Source organism: Tiliqua scincoides, chromosome 6, assembly GCF_035046505.1.
Source record: "Tiliqua scincoides isolate rTilSci1 chromosome 6, rTilSci1.hap2, whole genome shotgun sequence".
In the NCBI taxonomy this organism is placed as follows: domain Eukaryota; kingdom Metazoa; phylum Chordata; class Lepidosauria; order Squamata; family Scincidae; genus Tiliqua; species Tiliqua scincoides.
In genome coordinates this window covers 20352195-20367594 of record NC_089826.1, presented here as the reverse complement: position 1 = coordinate 20367594, position 15400 = coordinate 20352195, and the positions used below count along the sequence as shown (strand labels likewise).

The following is a 15400-nucleotide window of genomic DNA, read 5'->3' as shown; positions in this document are numbered from 1 at the left end:
CCCAAAGGCAGTCACATGCTATGGTAGCATCAAGTCTAATATATTAAAAATAAAATATTGAAATGAATAGGGACCCACCTGAAATTGGCTTGCAACCCACCTAGTGGGTCCCAACCCACAGTTTGAGAAACACTGCTCTGGACACTTCTGTACTATCAAATTATATGTTAACATCAGTTTAACTGCTACTGCATCCCCAAAAGGATCTTGGGAATTGTAGTTTGATGAGGGAACGGAAAAATCCCTTAAAGGGCTCTCTAGCCCAGGGCCATGGGGGGGGGGGATGCAGGGGGTAAATTGTATCTGGGCCTAGCGTCCAAAAGGGGCCCAGAAGCCAAATGAGGGGAGCTGGAAATTTCTTAGCATCTCTGAAAATGTTTTGCATACATTGTGTGAAGACTAGCATTCACATTTTATGTAAGCCTATTTAGTTTTCTGTATTACAATTCGTAGAAATTGTGATCCAGTGATTGTATGAAATTATGATCCAATGGAAAGGGCCAAAAAAAAACTTTATACTCCCTGATAAAATTCCCCTCAGAGGCCCTGCTCTGCTTCACAAAATTACAGCTCTCAAGCATCCCTTGTGCTTGAGATGGATCAATGACTTATCCATCCCCCTGGATGAGAAGGGCAGGAGGAGGCTCATCAGACCATTTCTGATGAGGAGAAGGACTCAGATTCCATAGGTCACCTATATAAATGAGGTACTACTACTACTACTACTACTACTACTACTACTACTACTACGCATAGTTTGAGAGGAGTTCTCTTTCATGATATTGTACCTGGAGACAAGTAGAAAATCTTATCCTGTCTCATGGCGGGAAGTTGTATTCGAGGTGGTACTGCTGGTGTCTCCTCAGGAACCTTCTTTGCTCTGCCAGATAAGTGCTTAACTTTACTATCCAAGTGATACGGATGTGTAGTAATTTTCCCTTCTTTTGCCTCTTCCACGCTTTCCTTTTCCCTTTGTTCAGTCTCATTTTCCATTCCTGCTTCCTTCTGGATTTTCCAACAGACTCCAGGTGGTTCTCCTGTGCTTGGTCCGGCTGTCAATGTTGGGAGGCTCTATTAGTTATTTCATTTAAAACCACCATCTGGAAGTGGTTCGTACTTTGCAGATTTCTACAGAAGTAACGGCAGCATTGCTAATAAAACTTTCATGAACTAATACAGTGGAAATCTGTCAAATGTGTAACTCCAGTGAAAGAATGTCTAAAATATTTATTAAATGAACAGCAGAGGCATGTGTTCGGTTTGCAGAGTTGCTACACAACATATTCATGCCTGTGATAACATTATGCACTCTCCAAATGGTTGCAGAGATGAGGCACTATGCCTGCCTCTCCCAGCCATACAATTCTCCTCAGCTCAGTGGGCCCAGTGGACCAAGCTACAAAACTTATGCAGCTGTCTGGCTTATATTTTAATGGACCATTCCATGCCAGTTTACCACTTAACATGCTTAGCATGCAATAAATATCGCCCTTGGGAAAAGAAGTTTGAACGACTGCAAAGATAATACTCTTCTCTATGGTTTTGATGTCTTACACATAATGAATCCTTCAGGGAAAGTGACCGTCTATGAGGCGAATTGCTTCTCTCCACTTTTTGGGTTGTTCCATTTTGGTCTAATTAATACACCTCATGCACTTTATCTCACTGCAGCTGCAGTTAACAATGCCCTAGTCCATTGATAATTGAGCTGCCCTGAGGCAACTTGCTAGCACTCTGGGCCTGTGACCAGCTACCTGACAGTGAGCCCATTTGAGTGGATAGGCTAACTACCAACAATAGCAAAGCCAAGATTGATTCTAAGGGCTACAGACACAGCGAACAGGGAGGGAAAGGCAAGATAACACATCCCTTGTAGGAAAGTTCTGTAAGACATGCAACTGTCTATGGAGGTCCCAGCGGCTGTCTTGCTATTGGAGGCATCAGCACAGTTATAGATAGGGATAGTTCAAGGCACTGGTGATCCTGCCCCTGTGCCACCTGGGTCAGGACTGCAGACTGCCGCCCTCCCCCACTGTTGTGTCTGGGAGCCTTCTGAGGTCCAGGGAGGGCGTGTGCGTCCTCCCTGGCCCTCAGAAGGCCTTTAAACCCCACTTCTGGTTTTCATCCAAAACACGGAAGTGACTTTTAAGCCCTTAGAAGCCCCTAGCAGGCACATGCAGCCTCCCCAGTCTTCCAAAGATCTCTGTACGCGATCAAGGAAGGTGGCAGGCAAGGAAGGTGGCGCCACCTCCTTAGGTGTGGCACCTCGGGTTTTTGCCGCCTTTGACCCCCCCAGGTATGCCTGTGGTCCAAGGAAGGGACTGAAAAGGAAAAAAAACCTTTATTTTGAACCATTTGGGTGCACTGCAGTGGCCTTTCAGCTCTTCTTCTTGTGGAATCAAAGAACCTACTTGCTCCTAAGCCTCAAATACTTGAAGCATATTCTAGAAGTATGTTTCTATAGTTTCTCTAACATTGGGTGCTGCTATACGGTCAGTGACTACTGACTACTGTCCTGAGCTTTGAGAATAATGTATTCTGAAGACTCCCTCCTTTTCTCATCTCAGCTGATGTTGGTGCACCGGCTTCCTGTGGATTTGATTCAAACAAGGAGCCACAGTCTTCAGCATGCACTCTGAAGTTTAATAATAATTTCTGGTATACGGAAATTTTCTGGCATAAAGCGAAGGATGCTGGGAACGAATGACCATGGGGGGTTGAGCATATGGAAATGTATTAAGCTCATATGATATGTGCTTTAAAATAACCAGTGTAAAAATTGGTCATAAAATAATACCATTGTTACATATTAACTTATATAATTACTGAGAGGATCCAATAAAGCAGTATCTGAAATCTCTATACTAAAAACTTACAGAGACATCCATTACAAGGAGATTCTGAGTTCATCATCATCACATACATATCCTCTTCAGGCTCCACTTCCTCTTCCTCCTCCTGACCATCATTTTCATTTATCAGATGAGGAAAAAAGATCAAGCATTATTATTCAACAGTAGAAGCATCTATAAAAATTTCACAATGCAAGCAGTGAGGTCTGAAATCAGCCAAGCAAATTCTGTCCGTTCTCCACTTCTGCATAAACAATGCCTGAGAATTTTGGATTGATTATTTCCTCTAGAAATGCTTCTTATACATTCTAATGATATAACAAGCATTCAAAAGAGAACCTGGGCCTCTTTTTTGGTTGGGTTTGGGTAGCAAAGCTTCAAAGCCAGCAAATAATTGACATGGTGGCCCAGCACTTCAGCAGCTCCTTTCTAAAAGCTTTTGCTCACTTGCTTTGCTTACAATCTACTTATGGCAGGGATTCAAAGAGCTAATTTTGGCTCTCGCAGGGGCTTGGGAAGTTCCAATGGGATTTTTAGTTTTTTTTCCCCTTTGAGTAAAGATACACACCCATCTAATATGACAATTGGTTCTGGGAAGCTGTCTCAATTTTTAAAAATGGTATGCCTTTGTACATGTGGAATCTAGTTGGCCAGGTGCTATTCTGTGGTTCCTCGCCAATGCACTTGTCTAGTAGTTGTCTTCTCTTTGTGCCAGCATTCTCTCAGGTGAGGTTCTCACTCAGAGGTGCACCACTCCAATTCTGTTAATTCATGCATATACAGCTGCATCCATAGGGCTACTTCACACATTGATCAGATGTAAAAATGTACAACTGTATGGCTATAGCCCCCTACATGCTGATATGAAGTCTATGGAATCAGGTGTGTGTATGTGTGGCCTGATATATTTTTTTCCTTTATTCCAATACAGCGATGCTGTATCTACATTCCCCCCACCTGGGGGGGGGGGAAATATTTATTTATTTAAAAGATGTGTATATTGCTTTCTCTGGTATTAAAAGCGGTTTACAACAAAGATTAAAACATTCAAAAAATAAAAACATCAGACTAAAAACATTAAAACAGCTTAAAATATGATGATATAGGAGCAGAATATAGCACAACTGTAAAAACAAACAAAAAAAAGCAGCAACAAATTAGGAAGTGATCACTAGGAAATACCTCCCTCCTCAAAAGACAAGTGGAACAGATGGGTCTTCAAACCCCTCTGGAAACCCTATAATGAGGGAACCACCCTCAGGTCTCGTGACAGTTGATTCCAGCAGTGTGGTAGGGGCTTATCCCCTTATCCCCTGGGGGCTGGGGATAAGAATAGGCCCTCAGTTTGGCTGTACTTGTTGTAAGAGGTGACTAAACAGCCACCAGCCACCGGGTAGAAGGGACTCGTCAGCCTGGGAAGGCAGCTCATCTGAGAGAAGGAAAACTGTGATCCCAAACCTCCACTGCGCACTGGAGAGGACACTCTGTTCCAGAGCCACCATTCAGAGCATGACGCCATGGTCTTCCGAGACTGAAGGATGCCAACAACAACAAGGTGCCACAACTGAGAAGACCCTGCACTCTGCTGCCATGACCTTGGCCTCCATTGGCAGCAGTATCCTGCACAGGGGTCTCTCAGATAATTGCAAGGGACATGAAGTATTATATGGGAGAAGGCCCCAAGCAGCTTGTGGTGGTAATTTAGGCTGGGAAAAATGAGAATTTGGTTTGGGCTTAGAGAAGCAGCTCTGAATCAAAGAGGTCTAATTTCATATCTCCCTCAGCCATGAAGCTCAGCTGAGGACTTCGGGCCAAGCCACTCACATGAACTGACCTCACAGGGTTGTTAGGAGAGAAAACAGAAGAGGGGTAATCTTATACCCCTGTCCTGAGCAAACTGGAGAAGAAGAAAGGATAGGATAAATCTGTAAAAGGACAGAGGTAGGGGAAAGAATTGAATAATTTTGTCTCCCTTCTGTCTGTGCAAATTAGAGCCCCTTAATTAGAATAAAACAATAGAAGAAGAAGTCAGGAGATCTGATCATGCACTCCTGTGATGTGCAGTTTGATCCTTGGAGATACAATGCTCTTGATTTAGCACAACAGATTGATCCAACTACTGGCCTGGAATTGGTTCTTGATTTGTGGCTGTTCTCCTCCTGACGGCTCTACTAATGCTGGGGAGAAAGGAGGGGAGGAAGTGCAAAACACAGTCTAATAGAGCCGTGTGCAATCCAAATAAAAACAAAGCAAACACTCCACACCAAGGCAGCCCAAAGGCTAAGCCAAGAAAAGCTGAATTATTTGACCCATACAATAAACTTGCATGTATTGGATATATTTTAGAAGTTGTAGCCCAGTCTTAACTTCCCCAGCGCAGATGCAGCCTCATCAATGGGGCTGCATCCTGCAGTGAGGGGGCAGGCACAGAGACATCCTCAAGGTAAGTCTCCACTTCCCCAGTGGGTCTCGTCAGATCTACACAGCTATTTTGCAGGTGTAAGTCCAAGGAGTTCCAAGGAAGGGAGTTCCAAGGAAGGGAAGGGAAAGGAAGGAGAGAAGGGACAGTGATAGGATCCTGGCACAAGTTACTGGAGCTACAAACCATCCTCTCCCTTCCCTGATCTGCCTCCCGTCATCCCTCTTGCCTGATCTGCCTCCTGCTATCCCCCTTCCTGCCAAGACTGTCTCCTGTTCCTTCCCCTCTCCACCCCATTCCTGCCACCAGCTGCCCCCCCCCCCCGCTTGCTTACCAGCACTCCTGTGAGTAGCTGGCTGCAGCAGTGAGCCACTGACACCACAGCCATTTGTGGCGGCAGCTTCAAAGTGGCCACCAGTGGCTTCTTGTGCACTCTCTCATATGGCCATTTGCAACAGTAGAATGTGAGTTAGGATTGGGCTGCCATTCTGCTCTTTTTATATCTTAACCTTTCTTCCATCATGGCTTAAGGACGTATATGTGGGGCTTCTATGTGGTCCTCCATCCAGACCAAACTAAGACCTTATTGGCTTAAGTTGCTTAACTGACCAAATTAAGACCTTATTTGCTTTAAACAAAGTAGCTGTACCACTTGCCTTCACCATTCAGATATCAAGGTCACACTAGATGATGTACTTATTGCATGATGGGGCTGTATGCTTGATTTTTCCAACATAAAAGCATGGGCGGAGGAGAGACATCCAGATTGGGAACACAGGGGAGGCAAGTGATAAAGCCTCCTCACCTACTGTGGTCTCAATCAAGAGTAAGTCTTCTGTCCCCACATGTTACTTATGGTAATTAGAGAAAGCAAGCACACACAAAAATCATGCTACAGGCATGATGTCTAGTTTGGTCCTGATGAGATGTATATCATTTCAGGCCTGAACTGAGGAGCTGAAGGGCCCAACTGGAAGCATTTCTTTTTGTGGGTCCCCAGGTTCATAGCCAAGGTCTGTAGAAACTTAGATTTAAAAAAAATTATTAGAGACTTAATATCTCTATGGTGTGCTATGGAAAGCAATCAAAATGTGTGTTTAAAAAGTGCATGTGAGTTAATGGAACAAATGAATCTCAGTACATTTAAATATAAAATTGCATACAAGACTAGAGTAGATTACCCTAGAGTGGGTATACCTTAGGCGCAAGGCCCAATTTGGAGCAGTTGGTCCAACTGACTTGAAGCTGGCCCTGCATGAAACTATCCTATCCGTAGGAGAAAAGCTAAGTTAGACTGGCAGGCAGCAAATTATTTTTGCATTCACTATGAATTATCAGGTTTTGGGATGCTTGAGCTAGGTTAGCAGGGTTATCAGCATAGCTACGCATGGAATCAGCTTCAATTTTTAGTTGTCTGTTGAAACTCTGAGGTCCCCCCCCCCTTTTAACAAGATAGTGCAGCATGTACTGCCTGGCATTCAGTTTTCAAAAACAGAAGACATGTCAAGGCCAGAATTTGAACAGCATATGTTGGAGCTCCTTCCCTTATGGAAATTTGCCAAAGCCCTGCACATTTTTAAAAAAGCAAATGTAAGACCTTTCTATTCAGCCTAGCCCTGGCTGTCAAGCTTTTATAAAAACAGTTATGCTTTTTAGCTCTAATAGAATAGTTTTTATAGGCACAATCTTTCCCCATGTGGGCAAATCAACCATTTTTCAGAAGAATATCCATACAACATAACGGTACTGCTTTTCACCCCTTTGCTTTTGGCCCTGCACCAGGCCATTTTTGGGAATATGAGGTGAAAAACATATTGGGGAAAAATAATCCCAGATATTGTGCCACTTGATTTCTGTTGCAATGGTTTGGCATTGAAGTATTGCAATTCGATCTCAGGGTCTAGGGCCGCAAGAGGGCTGCTGCTGTGCTTGGTCCTCCATTGGACAAGGTCAAAAAAGAGTCAGACTAGATGAAACTAGGACAGTTACATTTTTTTATTCAATGCCTGCCATATTCACATAAAAATTGGAGGTGTGGATATTGGGGGGGGGGGTCTACTTTTGTTACCCAAACTGGCATGAAGATGAGAGGAGCTGAGCTCTCCCTGTGCCCACACCTTACCTCCCCACATGTTGTCCTGACAGGCTCCTTTAGTCTCCAGCCTGTTTCCAATACTGGAAATGAGCTGGGCTATGAAATGTACTTGAAGTGATGGTGTGTAGTGAGGTAATCGGGAGGATTCAACTTCCCACACCTGCCTGTAAAAAGTAAATTCTCCATTCTACATATGAATGGCTTAGACACATGAGTAAACAAACATGGCTGCCAGTGGCATAGCTAGCCCCTCTAGCACCGGGCTGCTACTCGCAATGACACCTCCTGAAAGTGCCTAATCTGGAAGTTATTGTCATTGTGATAACATTATGACCTCACCACTAATTACTTCCAGGTTACCGCACACTCGGAGTGGTTGCACACTGCTTTGAAAGGCCAACTGCTTTTTTCACTTTGTCCTCTCCTTTTTGAGGGGGGAAAAAAGCAAATAAAGCTGTCAGCTGTTCAGAGCAGCACACGACCACTCTGAGTTCCCATGAAGGTACCCTCAGCTCACCATCCCTCAAGGTGTGGTAACCTGTGACCCTGTACTCCCCATCCCTGCCTTAGCTACACCACTGATCCCTGCCCCATCGGAATTAGTTTGGCCTTTCAATGCAATCGTATACCTTCCAACCAGCGCAACAATTCATGAATGTGATGCTTGAACAGTACAGTTAAGTCTAAAACCCTGAGCACCACCCAAACTTTACACGATTCTCTCAGATTCTCCCTGTAACTTTACCTTCGAGCTGTCAAACTGGACCTAACTCCAAACTGTGCAAGCTTTTGGTCTGCATTATTATCACGGCTTCTTCAGTGAGAATCCAGCCAGCAGCAGCATATCTTAAATACCACCAAAATGATGATAATATAAATGGATGCACTGTAACTATGAGTTGGAATGCAGCTCTTATTTCAAAGTTAGAGGTGCCCCGAGGTAGGCACCCTGCGGGATCAAACATAGGAAGCCAAGAATTATTCTTAAAAATCCTTTCAGAACTTCAGATTGACAATGAAACACAGCTGTTAGGCATTACATTTGTTTAAAAGTAAAGCAGCATAGATAGATGATCCTCCAATTTACGCTAGCAATTGCTTTCCAAGTTGCTTTTGTGCTAGCACTGAAAAGAATACACAGCCAATCACTCTACCTATGGTTTCTTATTTCCCCCTTTCTAAAAATTAAAGCTGTAATGTCACATTCATTCTTTTTCATGCAGCCGACTGCTCAAAATAGAAAAATGGGTTCATATGAGAATTTGAATACACTCCAGTACAGTACATCGTATACAATTGAAAAAGGTCAACGACATCTGTGAATTGTCCAGCCCTCTTTTTAGCAGTTCCTCTGACATTTTGCAGTATGTTCATTTCAAAAGTATGGGCAGCTGAACATGTTGTGTTAAACATTTTACTTGCTTGCTCTGTGTACACTGATGCAAGACTAGTGTCTTCTGAAGTAGTATGGATAACATACATATGTGACCACAAGCTTTTTAACACTCATGCATCTGCAACTGGGAAAAGAACCTGGTCTACTGTCAGTTCTGGCCCCCCCCTTACAGGTCACGTCCAGGGTGTGCTCATGGCCTCTTCTGGTCTTCCAGAGGCCTTCTGGGGCCTCCAGAGGGCCTTTAAATGTCATGTACAGTTTTTGGCAAAAAAACGGAAGTGATGTTTAAAGACGGTCTGGAGGCCAGGCACAGTCTCCCCAGCCCTCAGAAGGTCTTTGGAGGGTGGCCAAGGAAAGCAGTGATCAGGAGAGGAGTGTGGATGGTGGCGGCAGGTGGCCATGTTCAGTGGTGCTGCCCCTGGAGGCATGGCACCCCAGGGCATTCTCCCCCTCTTGACTCGCCAGGAAAGCCAGTGCCTGGTCCCAGTTGTATGTGAGTGTTTAAAGATCTGTGTATACATGTGCATATACTCAAACAGCTGTAGTAAAAATCAGTGTTTGTCTGCAGTTGTTCTTGTGAATAATGATGTACATCCCTATCTTTTCTACAAATGGTCACCCCAAATTTAGAGAAGCTACTAAAAAAAGAAAAGGGCATCTCTCTCTCTCTCTCACCCCCACCCCCAAACACACCCACACACAATACACTTAAGGAAAAATAATCATGGGTCTGTTCTTGCCCTTGTTTCTAAGGAACTTACTAATAATATTGGAACTATGACTATGCATTGAAATATTGCACACTAATAAACTTTTAAAATAATGTTGACTAGATATCTAATGATTGTTCAGCAAAAACTTTTTATATTTAGAAACCACGGTTAGTCAGTAATATAAATCTTGTTATCACTTAGTATCCTTTAATGTTTGTCTCCACTGACAACCAATTCCTTCTAGCAATAGAGCTAAAGGCAAAGAAGTCTCCTAGCATGTTGTTGCTGATTGCTAATTAAAAGCAGGTGAGGGGATCCAGAAATGTAAATTGCTCCTCCTGATTCCAAGACCTAACAACATGGAAAATATATTGTGAGGAAGCAGCTGTCCAGTAAATGCTAAGTAGGTTACAGGATGCTTTGGGGGATTTATCATATTTACAAGAAGTAGCAACTTAGTAGATGAAACAGTAAGTCATTCCAGGAGTCCTTCCCTTGGAATGGGAATTCTATGTGAGAAGGTTGATGATCTCCAGTAGAAGTCTCAGCATCCTGTCAAAATTCCCCAGGATTCTTTGTGGGAAGCCATGACAGTGAGACTTAATGGTGGGAGATTTAGGATGGACAAAAGGAGGGTCCTCAACACAGTACATAATTATTGAACTTGTTGTCACAAGATGCAATGATGGCCACTGGCTTGGAAGACCTTAAAAGGGGATTGGACAAATTCATGGAGAATGGGTCCATCAATGGCTAGAAGTCATGATGACTATGTGCCACCTCCAGGTTCAGCAACAGTATGCCTCAGTTGCAAGGCAGCAATGGTGGGAGAGAAAGGTGACTTTCTCTCCTGTTGTGGGCTCCCCAGAGGCAGTTGGGTAGACTGTTGTGGGAACTGGGATGCTGAACAAGATAAGGCTTTCGCCTGATCCAAGAGGACTTTTCTTATGTTCTTATCCCCAAAATGTATTGTTCTTCTGAAGTTTAGGGCCCAGTTCTATCCAACTTTGCAGTAATGCAAAGCTGTAATGCAGCCAACAAATGTTTCCTTACCATCAGAAAGCTTCCATGACTGCTTTCCCACCACAGGCTGCATTACATGCCCTGTTGGCTCAGCTATTTCAATGCTGGAATGTTGGAAAGGATTTGACCTTCAGTTAGCTGTATAGGTCTAGACCAGCAGTCTCCAAACAGTTAACTGTATAGGTCTAGACCAGCAGTCTCCAAACCATGGGACCACTGCGTTTAGAAAAGGCCTTCCCCACGTAGTGTGGTGTTTTGCATGCTTTGCACTTTTCCAGCAGATCTTCCCACAAACTTGAGCCAGGCAGCTGCTTCCACTGCCCATTGCCCTAGCAGGCTCTGCACCCTGATTTCCAGACAGAAGCAACTGTCTGGCATGAGTTTGTGAGAAGATTGAATGGAAAGATAAGGCGCTGCAGCGCGGAATGTGAAGTGCCATGTCACATGGGAAGGGCTTTTCCTAAATGCCAAATCTGGCCTGCGGGCCGGGGTTTGCTGTTATAAATTCTAGGACTTACCTTATCACAGCTTATAATATATTAAAATACTACAACCACAACAATCAATAAGGCAGATAAAACAGAATGTGGCTGCAATCCTACACACACTTTCCTTAGCGTAAGTCTCATTGAATTCAGAGAGATTTACTTCTAAGTAGACATCCATAGGATTGTGCTATTAATGTAATAACAACACCGTTAAAACCACAGAGATCAGACTGAAAGTACCAGAGTAAACCCTTCCCTCTCATTCAATCCCAAAGGCCAACACAATGCCAAAGTCTTCACCAGCCATCAGAAAGACTGGGGTGATGATGGAATACACCTCCTGGGGTAGCGAGTTCCAAAGACAGAGCACAGCGAAGGGAGAAGGCTCTGTGCAGATCCTGACCAGACAAACTTTGGAGCAGAGTTTCTCCAGAACATCAGAATAGGTAGCCAATTTCATATGGGAGCAGACAGCTCCTAAGATACCATGCAGGGTTTTAATGGTAATAAACCTGCAGCTTGACCTGCACCCAGAAGCAACAGGTAACCCATGAAGATAAAACATAACAGCAGGTGACTTCTGCTCTTATCACCACCATTCTGCTTTGACATATCTGACCCCATTGTCAGAGAAATCCGCATGATTGGGTTTGCCCTATACATCTGTCTCCCTTGAGTTAGCTATGCCTACAACCTACGGTTGTAACTCTGCACCTTTATTCATTAAATATCACATATTCTCTATGATGTATCTTAGCAACCAGGCATTGTAGATCTAAGTATTGTTCCTGCCCTCAATTCTACTTTAATGTTGCTCATATACACACATTCCACAGTGTAAAATATTAATCAGAGAACTGAAAATGTTTAAGTATTTATTATCCATTTTCCCCCATCCCTCCTTATCTGGAGCACTAAAAGTTACCTAGATAAGTGGCTGAAGTCATTAGCTTTATCCAATTACTCACATGGACAGAACTAACAGCCCAATCTTGAGCTGCCCAGAATGCAGGGCTGCCACGGCCCCAAAAATGGCTACTGCAGCATCCAGCACATCTCAGGCAGCCACTTACGCTTCCTCGCGAGAAGGGGACTTTCATCCCCTTCCATTGAGTAAAGAAATTAGCCCCACAATGGGGCTACTTGATTCTATGGCAGCTCTGGAGCTGCAGTGGAATCAAAGAGTTCTGTGTCGGGTTGCGTGGCCTGACACAGAGCTCAGGATCCAGTGGAGTTGAGCTCCACTGGACCCATCCTCCTCCTGCCCCGCTCCCTCCTCCTGCAATGCCTACTCCCCACCCTCCCCCCACCCTGGAACACCTCCTTCCTCCTCCCCTCATGTCCCTACCTACCTCTCCACTGCCCGGCCGACACAAGACTTTGGGATGGGTGGGGAGAAGGTGGGAGGGAGGCGTTCCGGGGCAGGGGAGGCCAGGTGGTGGATGTCCTTGGAGGTGGGCAGGTGGGGAGCAAGAGGTGGGACTGGGACCCGGCAGTTATGCTGGATCCCAACCCTATTCCCTGAGTAGCATGGAGTGGCTTCAAGATGCTCCACTCTCCTTGGCCTTGCGCCAACTCAGGAAGTGGAGCAAGTCCAAGGAGACCCATAGGGGCTGCAGTGGTTTACCCAAGGGTAAGAGGAAGAGTTTTCCCTTACCTTCAGCTGAGCCACTGTGGTGCCCTGTCTCATGCTGGATACAGCACAAGCCTCCTGGCTGCCTGTTCCAGCGCAAGAAAGGATTGTGCCCTTGCTCATGCATATGAAGCCAAAACTATCTGGACTATTTCTAGTGTTAAACCTTTAATATTGTGTGAGCATCCAACACATACAGAAGGAGGTTTCTGTTCTTCCATTCTCATAGATCAGGAATGTGCAGGTTTCAGGCTTATTATAACCCCAAGTTCCAGCAACTTGAGCCAGTTGAAAAGTAGTTATCCTAGGGTGCAGTAATGGGAGGCTGGTTCACATCAATACTGTGGCAGCAGGAAGGGCCGTATGGTCCTGATCCACAGGGTGAGCCTGATCCAGGTACTATATAGAACAGGGGTGGCCAACCTTTCAGTTTTAGGACTCCTGAACCTTTAACAATGGTGTAGAAAAGAAAATTTCAGTAGGTACAGATTGTCATCTCACAGATGACAGCTGAACTTGGTGAAATTCCCTCCTCTACACAATTGTTAAAGGTCCAGGAGCCCTAAGTTGAAAGACTGGCCACTCCTGCGTGCTGGCTTCCCTGGCACGGATAGTGCTTGCCATTCCATTGGGGAACCTCTGCAAAGCACTTCCATGCATCCCCATTCTTTGTTGCATCCAGTCAACTCTGCCTAGAAATTGGGCACAAAGCCTGCTGGGAGGTTGGAGGCCTGAAGTAGCTGGACGCGAGGAAGAATGGGGGCACACGGAAGCTCCCCCATGGAATGGTAAGGGAGAGAGTTTAGGAAGGGTGCCGGATCTGGCCCATGGGCCGGAGTCTGGAAAGCGCTGATGTACAACATGCTTAAAATAGTGCCTAATTTGACCCTCTGAGCTTTAGAATATATCCTACAACAGCAGTTCTCAAACTTGCAGGGAGTTTGAGCTCCGCTGTAAGTTCTTGCGGGGAGGGAGGAGGCAGCAATGCAATCGCCAGAATCGCTTCGCTGTCAAGGGGCGCAGGGGCTTGCCTGGACTCACCACAGCCTGCAGCAGCTTTCTGGGGGGTGCGGGGAAACCCACACCAGTCTCCGCAGGGATCCCCAACGTGCAGATAACTATTGCAACCCACTTCTGGTTTGTGATCGCGAAACTGGAAGTGGGTTGTGATCGTTATTTTGACTGTCTCCGCATGTTGGGGAGCCCTGCGGAGGCTGGCGTGGGGCTCCCCACACACCTGGAAGGCTGCTGCAGGCTGTGGTGAGTTCAGGCAAGCCCCTGCACCCCTTGACAGCAACAGGATTCTGGTGCTTGTGTTGCTACCTCCCCTCTCCCCACCCCTTAAGGGAGCAGAGGCCAGGGTTCTCTGGCTGAAGCGTCATGAAGCCCTAGTTTGAGAATTACGACCTTAAAAGTTTGTGTAGTTTGAAAAAGTTAAAATAAGTATTGTATTGCAACCTCAGCTTGAGTCCCAGGTAGTTTTAAATTTCAATGTGTGCTTTAAATTCATGCTCCTTCTGCCAAATGTTTGAGTTGAGATATCGCTTTTCATCCTAAGTGGCCATCTGTTACACTGTATAGCACTTCAAATAACTGCAGACACGATTGCATCATTGCCTTCAGAAACAATAAAGGGGGGAAAAGCCCAAAATTGGCAAATTGAATTTACAGTTATATACAGAAACGCTAATACTAGGAACCATTTTATTAAATTAGAGACAGAATTCTTGGGTCTTTGCTTGAAGTACAATACTTTTTCTATTGCTTGTGCCATCCTATAATATGAACACCAAATATCAAGGGATTTCTTTTGGAGTGAGCCTATAGTGAGAAATGAGAATTTTCCTGAGATTCATTTTAGCTTGTTTTATCTTTGAATTCTTGCTTCTATAACACAACACACGCGCGGGCGCACACACACGCACAGAGAGAGAGAGAGAGAGAGAGAGAGAGAGAGAGAGAGAGAGAATGTACTGTTCTTATGGCAAACTTTTAGATGCTTCACTCAGCTCCATGGCAGCAGGTTATTTGCCAACCCTAACAGTGTCAGATTTGTGTGTGTGGTTTTCTCACCTTCATTTTAGTTCAGCTGCTTCCTCTTTTAAAAGGTCAACTTTAAGCAAATCTATTCAATGTGAAGCAAATATCATTCCCCTCCCTCCAGAAGAAAAAAAAAACACCCATGAAGCTACTGAAATAGTCAAGGGATGCAACAAATTCATTTCCCTTGCCTAAGTGTCAGACTATCTGTGATGTTAAACACATTATTGTCCTTCTGGCTCTGGAAAAAAGATCAGGATTCTCTGATCCAGATCAGAACCAGGATGTTAGGAAAGTGAGGTTTAATCATTTCACCATTCCAACAAAAAAAAACACCCGTCCCAAGCTGCTATATGTTGGAGGAGGAAATCTGCTATTTGCATCCATTGCAGCTTCCATCCCAGGATAAAGAGCAGCTTCAGTAAGGTGTGTGATTTTCCTCATGACTGTCCCATGAAGAGAAATGGCTCACTTCTGCTCCATTATGATCCCAATCAAGATCAGCCCCCCCCCCAGCAGTTGGTATCATGTGTAGTTTGTCCCATAAAAAGGGAGGCTCTGTTTATCCTCATTTGGAAAATGTGAATGACATTCTTTACAGTTGTTCAGTCAGGAAAACACAAGTGTGTGCACGGGCAGTGGGAGCAGCACTGTAGTGAAAAAAAGTTTGGAGAGCAGCCCACCACACACCAGCATGCAGAGAGAGAGCCCTCTGTCTGCTCATCCCAGGCATCATAAGTG

The 15400-nt window shown here is 44.8% G+C and overlaps 1 protein-coding gene across 1 annotated transcript in view; it reads right to left on the bottom strand.

The window, feature by feature from the left end:
• Nucleotides 1-15400, bottom strand: part of BANK1 (B cell scaffold protein with ankyrin repeats 1) — a 260530-nt gene that overhangs the window by 31643 nt on the left and 213487 nt on the right. The window contains exons 11-12 of the mRNA XM_066632324.1: nt 2877-2955; nt 789-1052 (exon numbers count right to left, since the gene is read on the bottom strand). Of these exons, the coding sequence (XP_066488421.1) occupies nt 789-1052; nt 2877-2955 (343 nt within the window). The remainder of the gene's footprint in view (nt 1-788; nt 1053-2876; nt 2956-15400) is intronic.